At 35.4% G+C, this 23,430-nt stretch overlaps 1 protein-coding gene across 3 annotated transcripts in view; it reads left to right on the top strand.

Moving 5' to 3' along the window:
- CEP128 (centrosomal protein 128) overlaps positions 1–23,430 on the top strand; it is a 448,858-nt gene that overhangs the window by 106,882 nt on the left and 318,546 nt on the right. For all 3 annotated transcript variants that reach the window (XM_060097969.1, XM_060097967.1, XM_060097968.1), the window contains one exon: positions 4,590–4,741. In XM_060097969.1, coding sequence (XP_059953952.1) covers positions 4,590–4,741 — 152 coding nt within the window. The remainder of the gene's footprint in view (positions 1–4,589; positions 4,742–23,430) is intronic.

A 23,430-nucleotide genomic window follows, 5' to 3' on the forward strand; every position in this document is an offset into this window, starting at 1 on the left:
GCCTGCTTCTGGACTCTCTATTCTGTCCCATGTATCTACCTGACTTTTTTTTTTTTTTTTTTTTTTTTGCCAGTACCACACTGTTTTGTTGGATAGTGTCAGTCCTCTAATTCTTTTCTTCTCCTTCAATACTGCACTGGCTATTCTGGATTCTTTGCCATTCCATGTAACTTTAGAATCAGGTTGTCAACATACAAAAAATAACTTGCTGGGATTTTGATTGCGCTTGCATTGAGTCTGTTGATGAAGTTGGGAAGAACTGACATTTTGACAATATTGAATCTTTCTGTCCATGAACATGGATTATCTCTCCATTTACTTTGTTAATCTTTGATTTCTTTCATCAGAGTTTGGTAGTTTTCATCATATAGATTTATACCTAAGTATTTAATTTTTGTGGATGCTAATGTAAATGGTATTGTGTCTTTAATTTCAAATTTCACTTGTTTTTTGCTGATATTAGCATCCAATTTTAATGTCTTCTCTTCTTGATTTTTAAACCCATTTCTGTTGTCAGACCTGCTTATCTCATGAGTCTTTCTTTTAGAAGGAGACAGCAAGCCAGTAGTGGAATTTTTTTCAGATTCGTACACACACACACACACACACACACATTTTTTTTCCAATATATGCATACAATTAAGATTCTATCTTTTTGTTACTTGGAGATTGGTGATGAAATTTAATCACATTGTAGAAGTGGTTATGAACAATATGACTGGCTTTTTCTTATGTTGATTAGGAAGACTTTGTGTTTGAAAACTGTTAGAATGCTTTTTCAGGGGAGGTGTTGATTTAGGCTGTGGAATTTAATTACTCTGGATGTATTTCTTTTTGAAAGTTTGTGTTTAACAGAAATGGTGATACTGAAATTTTATAATGGTTTCTGGTAGACTATTTCAGTCTATTTAAATATTAATGCTTTTTACTCAGATGCCTAAATTACTGTAGAAACTCTTGTAAGCATCTGATGTTACAAATTCACCAGATTGCCTACACATAACTCAATATGTTGCCTAAGTTAGAATTTCCACATTGCCAGAAAATCTTCACTGGATGGCAAATTTTGACATACATATCCTAATATATTTGCATGCCATTAAGTTTGCTTAAGTTTCCTGTGCTGTTGTAATTTAATCATATTTTAACATCAAATACTTTAAAATTTATTTTTAAAAGTAAAATATAGGGTATTAGATTATTCATCAAAATTTCATAAGGATGCACATAGGATCTCTCATTTTGTTTGGAAAAAGATTCTGTGGTACATTTGTTATATGTTTTGTTGTCTCATAAAATCTAGTTATTTTTGGTGTCTTTGAGGACTAGAAGAATCTCTCTTTTTTTTTAACTACTTCCCAGGTTAAAAAAAAACCCCTTAAAGTTCTCTTGTCATTGTGACAGTGGACTTCTTCACCTTCTTTTAACAATTCTAGAGTTTTCATCTTTATAGAATACTTGTATTCTTTTTAAAAATTCTACATAAGAAATTACACTCATCACACTCTGCCTGCTGTTTGTTCCTCTACCCGCTGCAAAATGACTTCCACTTCTGCTTCTAAAATTGACTTTGCTTAGTTTACTAGTGGTCTTCTCTGTCAAATTCAAAGGAATCTTTCCATTACTTGCCTTACTTGACTCCTGTTTGTTTCCTCTTAGAACTCTTCCACTGACTTCATTGTTCCTACTCTTTCCTGGTTCTTCTGTCTTAATAGTTTTCAGTCTTTATATTTGAATCTTTTCCTTTTGTTTACAGTTTGCCTTTTAAATGCCTCTGTTGTCTAGAATCCTATTTATGGTTTTTCTCACTTAGTACCTCTCCTTAGGGGTTGTTATTTAATCTTATGCCTTAGCTATCACCTACAAACGATGATCCCTAAATCTAGCTCATCTCACTCTCCTAACCTTCAACACTCCAGATGGAGTTGTTCATTGGGCATCAGTATATGCCTTTCCAGAATGCTCAGTCGGCCTATTTACAACTGAATTCATCCTTTCCTCAAAACCTGTTTTTATTTCCTATCTTAATTGATCATATCATTCTTTATTCAGATAAGCCTAAAATACAAAGAACATCCAAACTTATTCCTTCTCGCCTCCATCTAATTAGTCTCTACATCCTGTCCATTTGTAGATCCTGATATCTCTTGAAGTTGCTTCTTTCTTATTCCCCCTAGCCCAGTTTAGGCACGCTTCATCTCATCTCTGTTACCCTCTTAACTTGTCTTACTCTGTTGAATAGCTTGTCTGTAATCTGTCTTCTGTACTGCTACTAAAGGGACCCTTCTAAGACACAAACCTTTCATGTTATTCTCTTGATTAAAACCTCTCATTATATTGAGTTCTTACAGGGCATTATGCTACTCATTTTATACTGTGTCCTTTAGTTCTTACAACTATTCTATGAGGGGGGAATATTCTTACTTCCATTTTAATGACTTAAAAAAAAAGACTAAAGAACAAAGAAATTGAGTGCCTTGCTTAAAGTTACATTTGTTGGAAGTAGCAGACCAAATCTTTTTTCTACCCAAACTTGAACTCTTAACTGCTATCCTGTACTGACCCATCATTGTTTGTAGCAAGAGTTCTTTAAAATGGAGCATATAACCCGTTGGGTGTGGGAGGAGAGTGTTTGTAACACTGTATTTTATACTTTATGTTTTAAGTATTTTAATTTTGATAAATGTTTCATTATATATGTATATATGTGTGTATATCTATATATTTATATATATCCACACTCATATTTTATATCTATATTATGAAACATATCAAAGTATTGTCATCACACCAAATGCATGTGTTTTATAAATATACATATATGTATATGTGTTTATACACATATTCATATGTATTATCTCCATAATTTGTATAATATATTCATACTAATGTTAATTTGTATATGTGTGTTTATACACTAATGTTATATATATCATGAAACATGTCTGTCTACATGTAGATAGGTACTATAGAGAGATATATGCACACACATATGCATATATAAATTTACAAAATAAAAAATGTATTTATAAGATGAATGAGTGTGTATATTTGTCAAATGAATAAATACATTTACACATAAAAAGTATGCATATTTTCACATTGAAGACATAGCAGGGGTGGGCAGACTATGGCCCATGGGCCAAATCCAGACCATCTCCTGTTTTTGTTAAGAAACTTCATTGGACTAAAGCTACTCCCATTCATTTATGCATTGTCCAGATCACTTTTGCAATATAATAGCATAGATAAGTAGTTGTGACAGAGACCATATAGCTGAAATATTTACTATCTGACCCTTTACAGAAAATGTTTGTTAACTCCTCGTCTGTAGGCTAATTTCTAAGCTCCCTGGCAATGCATAACTCCCTGCTGACTCTCCTGTTTCCCTCCCTCATACATATTAGCTATGTAGAACTCCTGTGTGTGCAGTTACCTGAATATGAAATCCAATATTGTTCCTCTATGCTTTATGCTGTTTCCTTTCCCTGAAATATCACCCAAACTTCATCTCCTTTGCTTGGTGAAATTTTGTACCTATTTTTTAGAACTACCATAGTAACCAGTTCTTCCTACCTCAGTTTCTTATTAAGATAGAGTTAATCATTCTATCCTTTGGACTATTTTTGTATAATAACCATTTATTATACAGAAATTATACAGATATAGAGAACTGTTTGTCTAGTATCTATAAGTACTCTTATCACACTATTAAAATACCTATGTATCTTTCATCCAAAGTGTACAGTTTTGACATTGTAATATTTCTAAACTTAGGATGTGTCTTACAAATGATCTATAAATTGGATTTGCTAGTGTTTCCTTCCTTCTTTCCTGTTCTGGAAAGGAAGCTACTAGAAAAAGAGTAGTTTTAAATTGATAATATATGTTCCAATTTTTGACATCTTAAATTCATGGAAGTACTTTATTTATATGTTTTCTTTCTATTCTTGGAATGCAAGCTCATTGACAAAAGGATTTTTGTGTTATTTATCTTTGAAAAAGATGGTGTTAACAGTGCCCTGTTCATCATATACCAAGTATTTCATGTTGAACTAAAAATAAATACTAAGCCAATTTATATTGTTCAGTGATACTCTTGTAGGTTGTAGTCTCCAGAATTAATAGATCAGAGGTCATAACACAATCAAGATTTAGCAGCATCATTTGTTTACATTGCAAGAAAAGTGTTTTGTTGTGTGAAGTTCAGTAACTTCAGTTAGGTGGAGAAGCTTAGTTGAAAATTCTTTCAGTATTTTTGTTTTAGAGTTTGGGGGTAATATAGGAATGTAAGGCAAATTAAAGAAAAAATGCATAGAATTTTCTTGAAATAAATTGTACTAGAAATCAGATAACGCTTTAAGTTTAGTATCAAAATGTGATAATATTGGATGACACAGCAATGTGTATATTTTAGAAAACTGTGTGAGACTTGAAACAATAGAATGACAAATTCTGAAAAGTCTGTTGGGTGACAGTGACAGTTAATAAGTGGATTGTATTAGGTAGAATATTAAAACATACCATTCGAAAGTACATTATCCTGTGAGTAATGAACAACCATCAAGCTTTACATTTTCTCTTTTAAGGGGTTCAGCGGGAAAAAGAGGATCTGGAGAAGCACATGTCAGATTGGAGAGTGCAGCTGAACTTCAGTGCAATGGCATCTGAGTTAGAGGAAGTGAAGCGGTGCTTGGAGCGAAAAGACAAGGAGAGAGTACATTTGGCAGCACAAGTAGAGGTGACTTTGCTGTTTTTAAGCTGTATTCAAAGGACTTCAGTTCTGTTTCATAGAATTGCTTAATGAAATTTTAATATAAAGATTGTGATGTTTCATGAACTCTAGTCTGGATATAGATAAGGTAAAATTATATAGATGACCACTTTAATTACATATAAAAATTTCTATGAATTCATTTCTCTTCATTGGGACCTCAAAGCCAGGATACCTATCAAATTTGAAAATATTCTTGTTCCAGTAGCAATTGAGCCTGTCCCTCAGACAGAGGGTCCTTTTTTCTTTGAAGGAACAGTTATTTGGGGGGTGAAACTGGCAGAAGGCACAGCAAAAAGTTATTACTGATATTTTCTCTTTGGAAACATAAAGGGTTTCAAATCTCCAGCTGTTTTCCGTGAGGTAGAGTTGTGATGCCTCCATCAATTTAGAGTTGTATAGTAGTCATGAATGATGTGGTAACCATGAGTGAAGTCTAACTAGGCAGCTACCGTTTCCAGGTTGCCTTTTATCTAGCACAGATGGCATAAGTATCAGAAAATATTAAAAATCGAAGGAAAGAACTTCATAAAATGAAAATGGCTTAATTCCTATTTTAATTATGCAAATTAGATCAAACATGGAGGACACATTTGGAAATAGATATGTATCAGTCTTACTCTGTTCTTATTAGTGAAGTTGTATTCTAATTGTAATAAGTTGCCACATTTGAAGAATTTCCTGAATAATGATGAAAGGTAGAAAATTGGTGTTAAAAGCATATAACTTTATATAATCCAAAGGAAATATTTAATGTTACTGCAGTCTGAGTTTCTCTTTCATCTTGTCTGTGCATCAATAGAAAATGTATTTTAATTAATTAATCAATTAATTAATTAACTTTAAGCGGATAGTTAAGTTTAAACACAGTCTAAAATCTCTACATTTTTTATTCCCCCCCACCATGTTTTATGTTTTTGACGTCAAATTTTACATCTTTTTGTGTATCCTTAACTGTTTATTGTAGTTACAGTTGATTTTCTGACTTGTCTTTTAACCTTCCACTAGCTTTTTAAGTGGTTGATTCACTGCCTTTACTATATATTTTCCTTTACCAGAAAGGTTTTTTTTCCTTTCATATATTTTCCTACCTTTATAGGGCCTTTCCTTTTTCACCTAAAGAAGTTCCTTTAACATTTCTTGGAGGGCTGGTTTAGTGGTGTTAACCTCTTCTTAGTTTTTGCTTGTCTGGGAAACTCTTTCTCTCTCCTTCAATTCTGAATAACTTTGCCACATGAGTATCCTTAGTTGTAGGTGTTTTTCCTCTCATCACTTTAAATAAAATATATAATGCCATTCCCTTTTGGCCTGTGAAGTTTCTGCTGAGAAATCAGGTGATAGCTTTATGGGGCTTCCCTTGTATGTGACTTGATTTTTTTTTTTTTTTTTTTTGCTGCCTTTAAAATTCTGTCTTTAACTTTTACTGTTTTAATTATGGTATGTCTTGGTGTGTATCTCTTTGGGTTCATCTTGTTTGGGATTTTCTTTGCTTCCTGGACCTGGATATCTGTTTCTTCTGGCAGGTTAAATTTTCAGCCATTATTTCATCAAATACATTTTCTACCCCTTTCTTTCTCCTCTCCTTCTGGGACCTCTATAATGTGAATGTTACTATGCTTGATGTTATCTTAGAGGTCTCTTGAACTCTCCTCATTTAAAAAAATTTTTTTTTCTTTTTGCTGTTCTGATTTAGTGATTTCACCTATTCTGTCTTCCAGGTTGCTTACGTATTCTTCTGTATCACCTCATCTGCAGTTGATTGCCTCTAGTGTATTTTTCATTTCAGTTATTGTATTATTCACCTCTGATTCCTTCTTTTTTATTTTTTCTAATTCTTTTTCAAAGTTCTAATTGTGTTCTTCCATTCTTCTCTCAAGTTCAGTGAGCATTTTTACGATCACTGCTTTAAACTCTGTATCAGGTAAATTACTTACCTTCATTTCATTAAAGTTTTGTGTTTTTTTTTCCTGGGGTTTTATTTTGTTCTTGGAACAGAGTTCTTGGAACAGTCTGTTCTTGGAACAGACTCTGTTCTTTGGAACAGAGTCCTCAGTCTTCTCATTTTGCTTGACTTTCTGTGTTTGTCTCCATGAATTAAGAGAAACAGTTACCTCTCCACATCTTGAAGATGTGTCCTTGTGTAGGAGTGTCTTTATACAGACTCTGTATGTCCAGTGGCTTTTACGGAAGGGCTGGAGCTGAAGTGATCCTGGGCTTCTCCTGGGGTGTACTGGGGGCTGCTCCCTGGTGGTAGGGGCACTGGAGCTGGAGCCGTGTGGGCTGGGTCTTCGCCCAAGGCCCATAGAGGGCCACCACCTTGGCAAGGGAGGGAGCCAGAGGGGCTAGAGTTGGAGCCCAGCATGAACCAAGGCTTCTCCAGGGGTGTGCCAGGGATTGCCACCTTGGTGGGGGACTGGAGAGGGAGCCTTGTGTGGGCTGGGGGGGGGGTCTGATGTGGCAGTCTTGGCAGGACAGCTAGGGTGTCAGGTGCTTGTCACTCTGCTGCCTCTGTTCTGGGGCTTGGAGTAAGTTTGTGTCGCCAGTCTTTAAGAGCAGAGTCTCAGTTTTCTACAGCCCTCTGGCTCTCCTGGCTGTAAGCCCTGCTGGTTTTCAAAACCAGTTAAGAGGGCTTGTCTTCCAGGTGCCAGTCTGCAGGGCTGGGGTACCCGAAGTTGGGACTGAACCCCTTGCTCCTTAGGGAGGACCTCTGAGTTTGTGACATCTCCTTTCTCTTTTGGGTCACCTGCTGGAGGTTGACCTGCTGTGTTCTGACTAAATTACTTCTCTTCCCCTTGTACTTATCTTGGTGTGGTTTTCTTTCTTTATATCCTTAATTGTGGAAGAGCTATTCTACTAGTCTTCAGGTCATTCTCAGAGATAGTTGTTCTATAAGTAGTTGTAGTTTTCGTGTGTCCTTGGGAGGAGGTGAGCTGAAGGTCTTCCTACTCTGCCATCTTGATCTTGCCTTCCTCTCTACATGTTTAATAAATTCTTACTAGAAATATTCTCAGAGCAGTTGTAATTGTAGGACTTTTAAAAGTTTTTTATGAGAATTATTTAGCCTTTTATTCTGCTGACAAATGTGGTAAAATATATGATTATTTTGTCAAAGTTAAATATTAAAAAAAAAAAAACTATGCTAATGATGCCAGAGGTAGAAAAATCTCTTTGCTGAGTTGTTTAAAACCACATGTTGGTCTGTCCTCCCTCCCTCCTTCCTCCTCTCCCTTCCTTCCCATTGTTTCTTTTTATTTACCATTTATGGAATAAATTGAAAAAACCTCAAGTATGTAGACATTTAAAACTTATTTATAATGTAATAATGCTCTCATTGAAAGAGGCTGGCTTTCCCTTTGTCCTAAATTAATAGTTCTTTTACATTTTCACATGTGTTACCAGAAGAGTTGGAATTCTCTTGGATTAGTTGGGATAGGTTATATAGATTTGGATATGAAACACAATTGGAGAGAAAGATTGAACATTTACTCACATATGAAATAGTTAATGACCATCTATTACATGCCAGGCACTGTTCTAGTTACTGGTGACATAGCAATGAACAAAAACCCCTCAGATTTCCCTGTTCTAGGAAGATGATATTCTAAAATTGACATAGAATGTTCTTTGAGTTTGTTGCAAGTATAATTGAAATTTCTTTTGGGGGATGAAAGATATTTTTCCCTAATTTCCATTGAAAAGGATATCACAAAAAGACATTGTTCATCCTGGAAGAAATTACCATTTATCAGTTTTCCCTGAGTTTTCTTATTTTTAACAGTAAAATAATTAATTAAATTTATATCAGTTGTTTTAGATTTAGTGACACTTCTGATTATGGCTTGTTTATTTTTTATACTTGTGGAGGCCCTTTGAATATCTTTATTCCTAAGCTATCCTCAAAGTGACATCTAGTATAGACTTTGTGAGAGAGATATATAGGTCATGGATCACTCAATTTAATCTCTAACAGTGGAAAATTTATTGAAATTTAATTGAAAAACATTTAGCCTCTGCTTTACTTTTGGTGGTATGGAGTATTGCCTTATACATTCTATAAAAAATGGAAATTAATCTCCTTTAGTTGCTTTTTTAGAAATCAAATATAAGTAAGAAAAGATGCATAAAATGAGATTATTGATCAGGCCCAAGAACATTTGAATAGTCACATTTCTTGTGGTTTGTTTGTTCATTAATGTCTTTCTCTTTAACCTTGACCTAACACCTCTCCTGCAGAACCTTATACAGTCTTGTAGACTCATTTTTTTCTTTATCTTCCGTCTTCATTTCCATCTTTTGTCTTTGTTCTAGTTGTTCAGTGTTTCCATAGTGTCCTCTTTTTGTGGAAATTCTAAAGCTTTTCCTCCCTGAAGCCTTCTTGGATTCTATCCATTGCAAGTGATAATCCTTCTTTCTGAACCATCCTCTTGCCTATGTCACTGAGGATCTTATGGCACCCATCTCACACTGTCTTAAAGTAATCTGGGTATGTTTCTTTAAAATTTCAAAGCAGGTTGAAATAAAGGAGAAATGGGGCTGCAGAAGAAAGCGGTCCTGTCACCAAGACAAATCTGACCTTGATGTCCCTACCTTGGTAAAGATACCATTTTTCAATGTCTTGTCCTCTGGACAAGACATCTGGAAACTTGAGTTTTCCGTGTCCTAGAATGAATGTGACCCAGGATGCTGGTTCATATTAATAGTGACACTTGCAAGAGAACAGTATATAAAAGAGTACCAGTTCATTGATGTACCCTGTGGGAATCCTATGTGGATATTTATATGCTATTCTCTTGTGCAGGGCACCAGTCTCCTAATTTTCTGTACCTACATTTTAGAAAGCTGAATTAGTAACCAAGAAGTTGTTGGTGAACACAGAATCAGAGAGTAATGATGTCTAAATGGCTGTTTGTTTATGGCTATGGTAAGGCTCCCCCACCCTCTACCTCTCTTTAACAGCATTCTTGTACCCAGAGATCCTGTTTACTTTAGCAGATTCTGTCTTTATTCCTGGAGTATGTTGAACTGATTTCTTCTGTCTTTCTAACAATTTCATCTGCTTCCACTCTGATGCTTAACCTTCTGTTTACATTTTCTTTTGTTATGTTGCTGTGCACAGATTTTGCTCTGGGCCATTTACCAGTATGCACTGATATTATAATTCAAACTTGTGGCATTCTGGGAGCCACTTATTAATTAAAGACTTATACCCTTTTCAAATCATAGAGTATGTGGTAAGAACCAGGTCTTATCTCAATATCCTTTTATGCAACCCCTGCAAACAATGTCTCACCCATTTTAGGCACTCAGTTAATATTTGTTGACTGAAATAATGTATTGTAGAAAAATTTTATGGTTAATTTTGAAAGCTAACATTTGTTGTCCAGTCATTCTTTAAAAGCACATTAATTTCTGGAAGAGTTGTCAGTATTCAGGGGGACCTTTGCTCTTGCTCACTAATTGCATTAGTTTTTGTTGATCCAGAATATATATTTTAAGCAGTTGTTCTACACTGGGGAAAAAACATTGAAAATAGCTTGTGAAAAACCCAAATGAAAGCTACATTTGAGTTTGCATAATTTACTTTTCAAATTCTATCTAAGACCTTAAATCTGTATGTGCATAAAAAACACTAAGTGCAGTTTTTCTCTTCTTCTAATCTTGAGTTGAACCTCATTAACCTTGACAGGCTATTTGTATTCATAAGAATTCCAAGCATCCTTGATCAATGATTCCTCCTGATTTAATATCAGCCTCCATGTTCCATCAACTTACTCTTCTTGGGAAAAAAAAAAGACTTTTAAATTCAATGAAGAACTTCAAAGAAAAAGAAGCAAGGTGCTGTACATAATATAGATTAAGTTTTGAAAGTGATAATTGAGTGACAACTGACATGATTATTCATTAACAGAAACTTGGGACTGTAATGCCAGCATTTCCTTTTAAGAAGATAGAAGATTGTGAAAAATAAATGGTAATCAATAATAACATTTTTATGATTAGTACAGTAGAAACAGAAGGAAGATTGTTCCTTTCATGCATGCTTTTAGGATAAACTGTTTTGATTTTTGCATTTTTTATATAAAGCTGACCACTTTCCTATGCAGTAGTGCCCACTTCAATACTACTTTTAAACCCTTCTTAGAGACCTATGGTCTTAGACATCTTAATAACCTTGTCTGTAATTTCCTGTTGTACTTCTTTTTTTAAAATCTTAATAATTTCTTCCTTATCCAAGGGCATGTTATAAAATAAGGTATTACCTGAGCAATAAGTGATATTTAATATACAGGTTAGATTATAAAGAAAAATATTGGTAGCAGAACTTTATAGAGAAAGGCTCAAATTGTGGAACCTAGTAGAGATCAAGTCTGCCACTATTATTACCCAAATTAACTCTCACATTTGGACAATTGCTAAGACCGTAGATGCACTGTACTCCAAGTTCTTAAAAAAGATGATTATTGGCACAGATGCTGTACAAGTAAAAACTCTAAAACTAAGCAAACCTTTACACTTCCTGAAAGATTTAGCTTAATTCCAAGATCTTTCATCTCTATGGAAAAAATAGGAATTTTAGGAGTTGTGAAGAAAGGCCGTTTTTCTATTTTCTGTAACTGAGTTGCAATGAATATTTCCATAAAGCCAGAAAGTAGAGTGAGCATTTTAATTTTGCTTTTAAACTATCATTAATATTTATTATAACTTATCATTTGAATGTGGTGAATAAAGAAATAATTTAGGAATAAAAATGTCCATTGTTTTCTGAAATCATGATTTCTGCATTGTTTTTTACATATAAATTGAATATGTAGGCCTTTGTGATTCTTTGTGTGTATATGATGTGTGTGTGCTTGTTCGTATGTGTGCATGCATGCTTGAGGTGGTGGTGAGAGAGGGAGAAACTTACATTCCTCACAAAATAATGATGTATCGAAAACATATTAGCTATAGATTTAATATTTAAAGCAATTATAAAGATAAAATATAGCCTTGGGAATAATGATTGAAGGACTTGCTTTAGAAAAATGGGTGATATGAAACAAATGAGGTAATGTTCTTGCCTCAGTAACTGATGGTTATTCATTTCTTGACTACCACAAATGCCATTAAAAGGGGAATAAGTAGACTTTATAATAATCCAATTTTAACTGTTCTTTCATTATACCTGTAGTCCTAATCGTTACCTTATCATTAGAATGATTTTAATTTGATAGCATATCATCTTAAGTGGAAAACTAAATTGTTTTTTAGGTGTCTGTTTTCAGGAAACTTTCTACAAGTGGAAATGAGATTGTACTGAGCCTTAAACCACAAAAAAGTCAACTCGTTCATCATACTCTTGGAAATGTTCAAATAGTATGAATTATCTTTGTAAGAAAATTAAACTAAATTATTCATATGCACTGAGAAAACATTCTTTTAGTTTTTAAGAAGTTTCCATGGCTAACATAAAGGTTAATGTTAGCAAGTTTTTTCAAATCTATTAAATGCATTTAGCCTCTAGTACTTCACTGGGTGAAGTACGTGTTTATATTATGCAATCTTTTATTTTGGGGGAACCTGTAATGATAAAATATTAGACTGTTTGCTCTTCCTTAAAGAAGATTATAAATTAGGCAAACTTTTGGCAATTCTGATTAAAGAACAGTACCTGCTACTAAGAAAAACTAGAAAAGCTGGGGAAGACATATATTTAAAAAAAATCTGTTAGAAGTTATCAGAGAGTTATCTGGGGACAAGGACAAGAGGGATCAAGTATTCTGTTAAGGAGTGGAGTGCAAAGTGATGGGCCTGACACTTAGCATCATTTTCCCTTGTAATGGGTTCTGAATTGCAAATTGAGCAGAGTTTACAACACAGCTTAGGCCCATTGAAGAGGAAGAGCCCGGTGAACATCTTGCAGTTTCAGTTGGGATACCCAAAGGGCTAAACTTCAGGAGTCTGGGTGAACTGAAAATACACTAACAGTCACAAAGACTGTAACATAGCTTTGAATCTGCTTTGATTTTATCTGTCCTTATCCTTACTGCCCATTTACACAAAAGTACAGTTGACTCTTGAACAACATGAGTTTGAATTGCATGGGTCCACTTATATGCAGATATTTTTAAATAGTAAACATTTCAGTACTGCATGATCTGTGGTTGGTTGAATCCATGGACGTGGAGGAACCGTGGATACGGAGGGCCAACTATAAATTATACTTGAATTAAACCCCTGTGTTGTTCAAGGGTCAACTGTAAATCTTTTGGAGAAGAAGGTATGATCATCCTGAGCCCTGATATTATTTCTATAATTTGTCGTACAATGTCTAGCCTTTAATCAAAACTTAGCAGGCAGATCAGGAAAAAAAAACACACTACTTTTTAGCAAGAGAAAAAAAAGCGAGAAATAGAAACCAGCATATAAACTATTCAGATACAGGTGTTAACAGAAACCAACTTTAAACGATGGTTATTAATATGTTAAGAAATTAGGTTATAAGATATTTAATCCTAGCAGAGAATAGGACATTATGAAAAGAATCACTAGAAATCTGAGAATTGAAATATATAATAACTAAATTAAGAGCTGGATAGGTAGGTAGAATTTAACGGAAGATTAGACACATTTTTTTTCTTAATTCTCTAAAGAATTTTATGAGGCCTCCATCCATATATATGCTTAGGATGTATAATATAGTATGAGGTTTGGTTTCTGGTTTTGTGTTCTGCTTTTTCTATTTTCTAATTGGCAATGAGAAAAACAACTTATGCAGTTGTTTCATTCAATAAATTTTGATTAAGGGCCTGTTAGGTGTTGGGTCTGGTGCTAGGATCTGGGTGTACACAAATGAAATCAACATTGCCCTCAGTAAAGGCACAATCACTGAACTTGGATTTAGCACTGAAGTGTCAATTCACTAGAAAAACCAGGCCTCTTCAGTGTGGGGTGGACAGAATCACTGTGAGGCTTAAAATGGAGAACCAGGGATATGGGCTTGGGGCCTTGAACCTTTGGAAATGGGCATGAGGCTTCTCCATCCCTACTGCACCAAGATGGCTCCTACCCTCCAAGGACAGAACAATATATATATATATATTATATTGTTTATATATTATTATTATATATTATATATTATATATATATATATATATAAAGGCAAAGAGTCATCAGAAGACAAAACAGCAGAAATATCTTCAAATAGAAATTGGTATTTGGTGATTGAAAATCTGAAACAATGGTTTCATAGTTTTACAGGTTTAGTGATTTCATTATTATGTCACATTCTTCATTTATATTTGTAGCCTTGGGTATGTGCACAGCCTCCATGACTACCAGAGATGATTATTGTTTTAGCTCGACTCTGTTTTATTGTCTATATCCCTGCTCCTCCCATTCAGCTCTGGCTAGGCTGACTTTGTTGTTATCTCACTTAGCTTTTAGCCTCTCCACTAAATGCTGGCTGATTTTTTTTTTTTTTTTTTTTTTGACAGTGCCCTTTGGTATAAATTGCTCTACAATCTGATTCAGTTAAAGTTGGGCCTCTTTGCAAGGCTAGGGTGTTTCCAGTCTTTGGGGCATTCTCTGATCCCAAGAGAGCTCTCCTTAGCTATCCTTTACTTGATTCTCTCTATTAAACTTCTATCTGAACTGTTGTTTCACTTGTTCCTACTAGTGATATGGAAACCACCAGCCTCTTAACTGCTCACACCCAAGATCGCCATTGTTTGTTTGTTTGTTTGTTTTGCTGTACGCGGGCCTCTGACTGTTGTGGCCTCTCCCGTTGCAGAGCACAGGCTCGGGACGCACAGGCTCAGTGGCCATGGCTCACGGGCCCGGCCGCTCCGCGGCATGTGGCATCTTCCCAAACCAGGGCACGAACCTGCGTCCCCTGCATCGGCAGGCAGACTCTCAACCACTGCGCCACCAGGGAAGCCCCGCCATTGTTTTTGACATCATCCTTAGAAATGAATTTTCTTTTTTCTTTTTTTTTTCAGTATGCGGGCCTCTCACTGCTGTGGCCTCTCCCGTTGCGGAGCACAGGCTCCGGACGCGCAGGCTCAGCGGCTATGGCTCACGGGCTCAGCTGCTCCGTGGCATGTGGGATCTTCTCGGACCGGGGCATGAACCCGCGTCCCCTGCGTTGGCAGGTGGACTCTCAACCACTGCGCCACCAGGGAAGCCCAGAAATGAATTTTCTTATGCTCTGTTACAAATAACAGCAGAGCCATTGAGCTTTCTGTTCATACGACCTCTCTCCTTCTCAGCAGAACCTCTGCATCACTGCATTGGAGCTGAATTCAGGGACTATAATTTGTTTTCCTCTGGAGTGATACTCCAGCTCTTCAAGTGGTGTTGGGTAGGGATGGTAGTCTCTGATCTTTGCAATTTGCCCCTTCTGTTATGGACCCTTCACTGTATTGAGTGAACTTGGGCAGGGGCAATATAGATGTACTGTGCCTTTTGCCCTACAAGTGGGGGTTGGTTGGGGGAAAGGAGACTTGTCCTTTGGCTATGCCTTCTGGGGATAGAGCTTCTGCAATTCTGATCTGGGGGCCTGCCCCTCTATGGGTGAGTTTGTAGCCCTAGACTGGGAGCTGGGCATAGGGGAAGCCCTGTCTTCTTGGGCTATACTTGCCTGGAGTGTTGCTTCATTCACACTGAGCTAGGGAAGCGTACATTGGAATAGATTGTGGCTGAGATGCCACAGCCTCTCATTAATCTTACCAAGATTTAATAGATTTTCTTAAATAAATATTTCTTTATTTGCTCTATGCCCTTAGGACAATTTCCAGATGTTTTAAATGGTTTTTACTTTTTAAAATAATTTTTACCAGTTAACTGGTTGTTTTGCTGGGAATAAGGTCTGCTAACCTCCTTACATTGCCATTTGGGAAGTTCCTCCTTGGGAAAAATAGTGTAGCAATTAGGAAAAAAGTATCCACTCTGAGTCACAGAGAGACAAATGATGGAAAATATGGAAACATTTATAACAGATATGTGGGACATAATGAAAAGTTATGAAGTTCTAGTGTATATATAATTGGAATCTTAAAAGCAGAAGAGAGAGGCAGAAGCAATATTTGAAGAGAAAAGACATCAGTTCCCATAATTAAGAAGTCCTAAGAATCCCAAGTAGGACAGATACAATGAAAATCACAACTAAACATGTCATAGTAAAATTACTAAAACCAAAGAGAAAGAGAAAACCTCAAATGCAGCTAGAGGGGAAAGAAGATATATTACCATAAATGATCAAAATGGAAACCAGAAGAATAGGAAGATGTCTTCAAAGTACCGAAGTAAAATAATTGCCAATCTAGATCCATACCCAGTGAAAATATTCTTCAGAAGTGAAGATGAAGTAAAGCTATTTCTAGACAGCAAAAACTGATGAATTCAATTTTAGCAGAATTGATATGGTAAAAGTAATTTTTTGAAGAGGAAAGAAGAAAAATGTAGCAGGGAATGAAGACCAATACATGGGGTAAAAATTTGGGAAAAGTCTAAATGAATATTGACTTAAAACCAGTTGTAATAATATCTTATTTAAATTATTTAGAAAATTAAAATTACATCAATAATACTGCTTAATTTGGGAATTGTACATTAAGTTGAAGTGTTTTTAAAGTCCTTGGTTCTAAGGTGAAGAAAGTTGTAAAATTACGAATCTAAATGTTAATAAGTCAAGGATGCATATAGAAATCTCTAGGGTAACCACTAAAAGAAGCGTAATGGATAAATAACTAATACAGGGGAAGAAAATGAAAGCATTCACAGCGTCGGATAAACAAAGATTTCTTACTAGGACACCAAAAGCATGAATCATAAATGAAAAATATATAAATTTGATTTTGACAGAGTTAAAAATTTCTGCTTTATGCTTGGTACCATTAGGAAAATGAAAAAAAACAAGCCACATTGGGAGGAAATATTTACAGTACATATATCCAACTTAGGACTTGTGTCATCTTTATATATCATTTGTTTATATTTGGTTTATTCCAGTAGTGCCTGGTTGATTTAAATAACATTTGTAGAGTAACCAGCATAAGAGAAAAAAACCATTATTACCTCAGCAGATAAAGCATTTATGAAAATTCAACATCTATTAATTAGGGAAACTCTTAGTTAAAAGGAAGAGAGGGAAACTTCTTGATACTGAAGAGTACCTACTGAAAACCTATAGCAAACACCATGCTTAACAGTGAATTATTGGTTGTAAATGAGGCAAGCACTTCCCTCTTATTCAATAACATACTGGGATTCCTGGTCCAGTCAATAATGAAAGGAAAAAGAAAGGTATCTCTTTGGAAAGGAATTAATTATGCTGTCTTTATTTCCAATTGATATTTTAAAAATCCAACAGGCTATATAGATAAATTACTAACATTAAGAAGTGATATATTTCAGTTAAGACAAAAAATCAAATGTCAAAATAAAATGAACTTTGACCAGAGCTTTAAAGCTAAACCAAAAAGAAACAAAAGGACCCAGTGAATCATTTTTAGTCACATTACTCCCACAAAACATATTGTCCTAAGTATTTATTTTTATTGAGAAAAAAAAATTTTTTTTCACTCTTAAGTAAAATTTATGCAATTTGTTTTAAACTTAGAAAAGAGAATGTACATGATCAACATTAGAAACAAGGGCTCTACCTGTAGATATAAAGGATAAGAAAAATTAGAAAAAACATCAAGTGGTTGCTCTAGGTTAGCAGGGTCCAGTAGCCCTCCAGCAGTGATAGAGATGTTTTGTATCTGCACTGTCCACACAAGTTAGCCAGATGTACCTATTGAGCACTTGAAATGAGGTCAGTGTGACTGAATTTTTAATTTTACTGAACTTTAAATATCAGTGGAATTAACAAGTGGCAATGGGATTAGATGGTATGAAATTGGCTTAGGAGCCATATCTTGAATTCTCATTGGTATAGAAAGCACACTGATTTTACTTTGATTGTCTGAATGTGGTCTGGCTGTGTGTGGGGAGGATCATATTCTTTGACTTTATTGAGGGGCTGATTATAGAAGCATTTCTCAAAGCCATCCCCTTCTATGTCTACCATAGTTAAAAAAGGGATTATTTTTATTTTTCCTTTTTTGTGGTAAAGTACACATAACGTAAAACTTAACTTCTTAACCATTTTTCAGTGAACCGCTCAGTGGTACTAAATACTTTCAGATTGTTGTGCAGCTGTCACATCATCCATCCCATCCCCACTGAAACTCTACACATATTAAAACAGTAACCTCCCATTCTCCCCGCCCCCCCCCCGCATCTGGCAATGACCACTATACTTTCTGTCTATGATTTTGACTACTCTAAGTATCAATACCTCATGTAAGCGGAGTCATATGATATTTGTCTTTTTGCGATTGGCTATTTCACTCAGCATAGTATCGTCATATCCTCACGGTTCATCCATCCATGTTGTAGCATATTGCAGAATTTCCTCCCTTTTTAAGGTTGAATAATATTTATTGTGTGTGTGTATATATATATGTGTGTATATATATATATATATATATATATATATATATACATATATATATATATAGCTTATCCATGCATCAGTTGATGAATAGTTGGGTTGCTTCCACATTTTAGTTATTGTAAATAACGCTGCTTTGAACATGGGTATCCAAACATCTCTTCAAGACCTGCTTCCAGTTCTTTGGGGTACAGAAGAGGAATTCTTGGATCATATGGTAATTCTGTGTTTAATCTTTTGAGGAACCACCATACTATTTACTAGAGCAGCTGTACCATTTTATTTTCCCATCAACAGTGCACAGGCATCCAACTTCTCCACCACTTGTTTTCTGTTTTTTTTTTTTTTTTAAGTAGTAGCCACCTGAATGGATGTGAGGTGGTATCTCAAGGGATCATTAGTTTTGTTCAGAACACTATTTACTTTAAAAAAAGAAAATAGGCCTCTTTTATCTCATTTAGCTTTCCTTAGCTTCTCTTTTCTCTTCCTGTCTAAAATAGAAAAATTGATTTCTCCCAATTGCACAAGGTTATTGTATCGTATAAGATAATGTGTCTGATCTGTTTCAAATAAATCGTAGTGCTCTATGATGTAGAGCAATAATATTGTGCTATGTTACACTTAGTTTCTCCTCTTCATGATATGTCATGTAATTAGGAATAATATTTCTTTAGTTGAACTATGTAATTTATCTTCATCCTCTCAGCTGCCACATCAACACTGGAAAATCACAGGTGAACATCTTTCTCCGATACCTGCTTTGGGATGATGCATTTCATAGCAAGTGTGTAACCACAGGTTTTTCCACCTCCCAACAAGGGTTGTCCCAAATACCAATCTGCTTAAAGCAGAACAGTTTTATCCTATCTGTATTCAAATTTTCTTTTCCCAAAGTGCCTACCTTAGTTAAACATCAGAGTTGCAGAGTTAAAATTATCAGTCTATAGAGTGTGAGAAAAATTAAGAAAATGCAAATGTACTTTGAGATATGTGTGCCAGGGTCAGAATTCCCCTATTGTGTTGCTGGGACCTTAGATGATAATTATATGTCCCCCTGTGTTTTAAGTTAAATGCTCTGAAGAAATGTGTATTTAAAATGTTCTGTGTAGTGAACATCACTGCTAATGAAGCAGAAGTTAATATTTTATTTCTTCACAAAGAGATGAATGTATTTAATTAATTGAACATTATTTTGTGTACTTTGCTTAAGCTTAGTATCATGTTTCATTAAAAAGTACAAGGAAACTGTAATTGTATGAAGCAGATATGTTCTCATAGGACTTGTGGAGAAATAATTATTTTTAATCACTGAGAAAGACTGAAGAACCTATTATTTGGAAGTAATATCCTTTGTGTGTCTCTGCTTCATTGGGTGAAAAGAAAATGATAATAGTATATGTGGTCAAAATTAGTATGATAGAAAAGGCAGAAGGTTACGTTTTTAAAGGAAGAATATTTGTGACATGGTTATCATAATGGCCCCTGATGTTTTATGTGGCTGATCCCTCACTCATTAAGGGTTTGAAACAGTTTTTTTTTTTTTTCTATTTTTTTTATTAGATTCTGCTTTATAACAAAGTGAATCAGTCATGGATATACATCTGTTCCCACATCCCCTCCCTCATGCATCTCCCTCCCTCCCACCCTCCCCATCCCTCCCCTCCAGGCAGTCACAAAGCACCGAGCTGATCTCCCTGTGCTCTGCGGCTGCTTCCCACTATCTATCTAGCCTACGTTTGGTAGTGTATATATGTCCATGCCTCTCTTTCGCTTTGTCACAGCTTACCCTTCCCCCTCCCCATATCCTCAAGTCCATTCTCAAGTAGGCCTGTGTCTTTATTCCCGTTTTACCCCTAGGTTCTTCATGACATTTTTTTTCTTATATTCCATATATATGTGTTAGCATACGATATTTGTCTTTCTCTTTCTGACTTACTTCACTCTGTATGACAGACTCTAGGTCTATCCACCTCATTACAAATAGCTCAGTTTCGTTTCTTTTTATGGCTGAGTAATATTCCATTGTATATATGTGCCACATCTTCTTTATCCATTCATCCGATGATGGACACTTAGGTTGTTTCCAGCTCCGGGCTATTGTGAATAGAGCTGCAATGAACATTTTGGTACATGTCTCTTTTTGAATTATGGTTTTCTCAGGGTATATGCCTAGTAGTGGGATTGCTGGATCATATGGTAGTTCTATTTTTAGTTTTTTAAGGAACCTCCATACTGTTCTCCATAGTGGCTGTACCAATTCACATTCCCACCAGCAGTGCAAGAGTGTTCCCTTTTCTCCACACCCTAGCCAGCATTTATTGTTTCTAGATTTCTTGATGATGGCCATTCTGACTGGTGTGAGATGATATCTCATTGTAGTTTTGATTTGCATTTCTCTAATGATTAATGATGTTGAGCATTCTTTCATGTGTTTGTTGGCAGTCTGTATATCTTCTTTGGAGAAATGCCTATTTAAGTCTTCTGCCCATTTTTGGATTGGGTTGTTTGTTTTTTTGCTATTGAGCTGCATGAGCTGTTTATAAATTTTGGAGATTAATCCTTTGTCAGTTGCTTCATTTGCAAATATTTTCTCCCATTCTGAGGGTTGTCTTTTGGTCTTGTTTATGGTTTCCTTTGCTGTGCAAAAGCTTTGAAGTTTCATTAGGTCCCATGTGTTTATCTTTGTTTTTATTTCCATTTCTCTAGGAGGTGGGTCCAAAAGGATCTTGCTGTGATTTATGTCATAGAGTGTTCTACCTATATTTTCCTCTAAGAGTTTGATAGTTTCTGGCCTTACATTTAAGTCTTTAATCCATTTTGAGCTTATTTTTGTGTATGGTGTTAGGGAATGATCTAATCTCATACTTTTACATGTCCCTGTCCAGTTTTCCCAGCACCACTTATTGAAGAGGCTGTCCTTTCTCCACTGTACATTCCTGCCTCCTTTATCAAAGATAAGTTGGCCATATGTGCGTGGGTTTATCTCTGGGCTTTCTATCCTGATCCACTGATCTATCTTTCTGTTTTTATGCCAGTACCACACTGTCTTAATTACTGTAGCTTTGTAGTATAGTCTGAAATCAGGGAGCCTGATTCCTCCAGCTCCTTTTTTCGTTCTCAAGATTGCTTTGGCTATTCGGGGTCTTTTGTTTTTCCAAACAAATTTTGAAATTTTTGGTTCTAGTTCTGTGAAAAATGCCAGTGGTAGTTTGATAGGGATTGCATTGAATCTGTAGATTGCTTTGGGTAGTAGAGTCATTTTCACAATATTGATTCTTCCAATCCAGGAGCATGGTATATCTCTCCATCTATTTGTATCATCTTTAATTTCTTTCATCAGTGTCTTATAATTTTCTGCATACAGGTCTTTTGTCTCCTTAGGTAGGTTTATTCCTAGATATTTTATTCTTTTTGTTGCAATGGTAAATGGGAGTGTTTTCTTGATTTCATTTTCAGATTTTTCATCATTAGTGTACAGGAATGCCAGAGATTTCTGTACATTAATTTTGTAACCTGCTACTTTACCAAATTCATTGATTAGCTCTAGTAGTTTTTCGGTAGCATCTTTAGGATTCTCTATGTATAGTATCATGTCATCTGCAAACAGTGACAGCTTTACTTCTTCTTTTCCGATTTGGATTCCTTTTATTTCCTTTTCTTCTCTGATTGCTGTGGCTAAAACTTCCAAAACTAGGTTGAATAAGAGTGGTGAGAGTGGGCAGCCTTGTCTTGTTCCTGATCTTAGTGGAAATGGTTTCAGTTTTTCACCATTGAGGACAATGTTGGCTGTGGGTTTGTCATATATGGCCTTTATTATGTTGAGGAAAGATTCCTCTATGCCTAGTTTCTGCAGGGTTTTTATCATAAATGGGTGTTGAATTTTGTCGAAAGCTTTCTCTGCATCTATTGAGATGATCATATGGTTTTTCTCCTTCAACTTGTTAATATGGTGTATCACATTGATTGATTTGCATATATTGAAGAATCCTTGCATTCCTGGAATAAACCCCACTTGATCATGGTGTATGATCCTTTTAATGTGCTGTTTGATTCTGTTTGCTAGTATTTTGTTGAGGATTTTTGCATCTATGTTCATCAGTGATATTGGCCTGTAGTTTTCTTTCTTTGTGACATCCTTGCCTGGTTTTGGTATCAAGGTGATGGTGGCCTCGTAGAATGAGTTTGGGAGTGTTCCTTCCTCTGAAATTGTTTGGAAGAGTTTGAGAAGGATGGGTGTTAGCTCTTCTCTAAATGTTTGATAGAATTCGCCTGTGAAGCCATCTGGTCCTGGGCTTTTGTTTGATGGAAGATTTTTAATCACAGTTTCAATTTCAGTGCTTGTGATTGGTCTATTCATATTTTCTATTTCTTCCTGAGTCAGTGTTGGCAGGTTGTGCATTTCTAAGAATTTGTCCATTTCTTCCAGGTTGTCCATTTTATTGGCATAGAGTTGCTTGTAGTAATCTCTCATGATCTTTTGTATTTCTGCAGTGTCAGTTGTTACTTCTCCTTTTTCATTTCTAATTCTATTGATTTGAGTCTTCTCCCTTCTTTTCTTGATGAGTCTGGCTAATGGTTTGTCAATTTTGTTTATCTTCTCAAAGAACCAGCTTTTAGTTTGGTTGATCTTTGCTATCGTTTCCTTCATTTCTTTTTCATTTATTTCTGATCTGATCTTTATGATTTCTTTCCTTCTGCTAGCTTTGGGGGTTTTTTGTTCTTCTTTCTCTAATTGCTTTAGGTGCAGGGTCAGGTTGTTTACTCGAGATGTTTCCTGTTTCTTAAGGTGGGATTGTAGTGCTATAAACTTCCCCCTTAGAACTGCTTTTGCTGCATCCCATAGGTTTTGGGTTGTCGTGTCTCCATTGTCATTTGTTTCTACGTATTTTTTATTTTCCTCTTTGATTTCTTCAGTGATCACTTCTTTATTGAGTAGTGTATTGTTTAGCCTCCATCTTTTTGTATTTTTTACAGATCTTTTCCTGTAATTGATGTCTAGTCTCATAGCATTGTGGTCGGAAAAGATACTTGATACAATTTCAATTTTCTTAAATTTACCAAGGCTTGATTTCTGACCCAAGATATGATCTATCCTGGAGAATGTTCCATGAGCACTTGAGAAAAATGTGTATTCTGTTGTTTTTGGATGAAGTGTCCTATAAATATCAACTAAGTC

Source organism: Mesoplodon densirostris, chromosome 4, assembly GCF_025265405.1.
Source record: "Mesoplodon densirostris isolate mMesDen1 chromosome 4, mMesDen1 primary haplotype, whole genome shotgun sequence".
Lineage (NCBI taxonomy): Eukaryota > Metazoa > Chordata > Mammalia > Artiodactyla > Ziphiidae > Mesoplodon > Mesoplodon densirostris.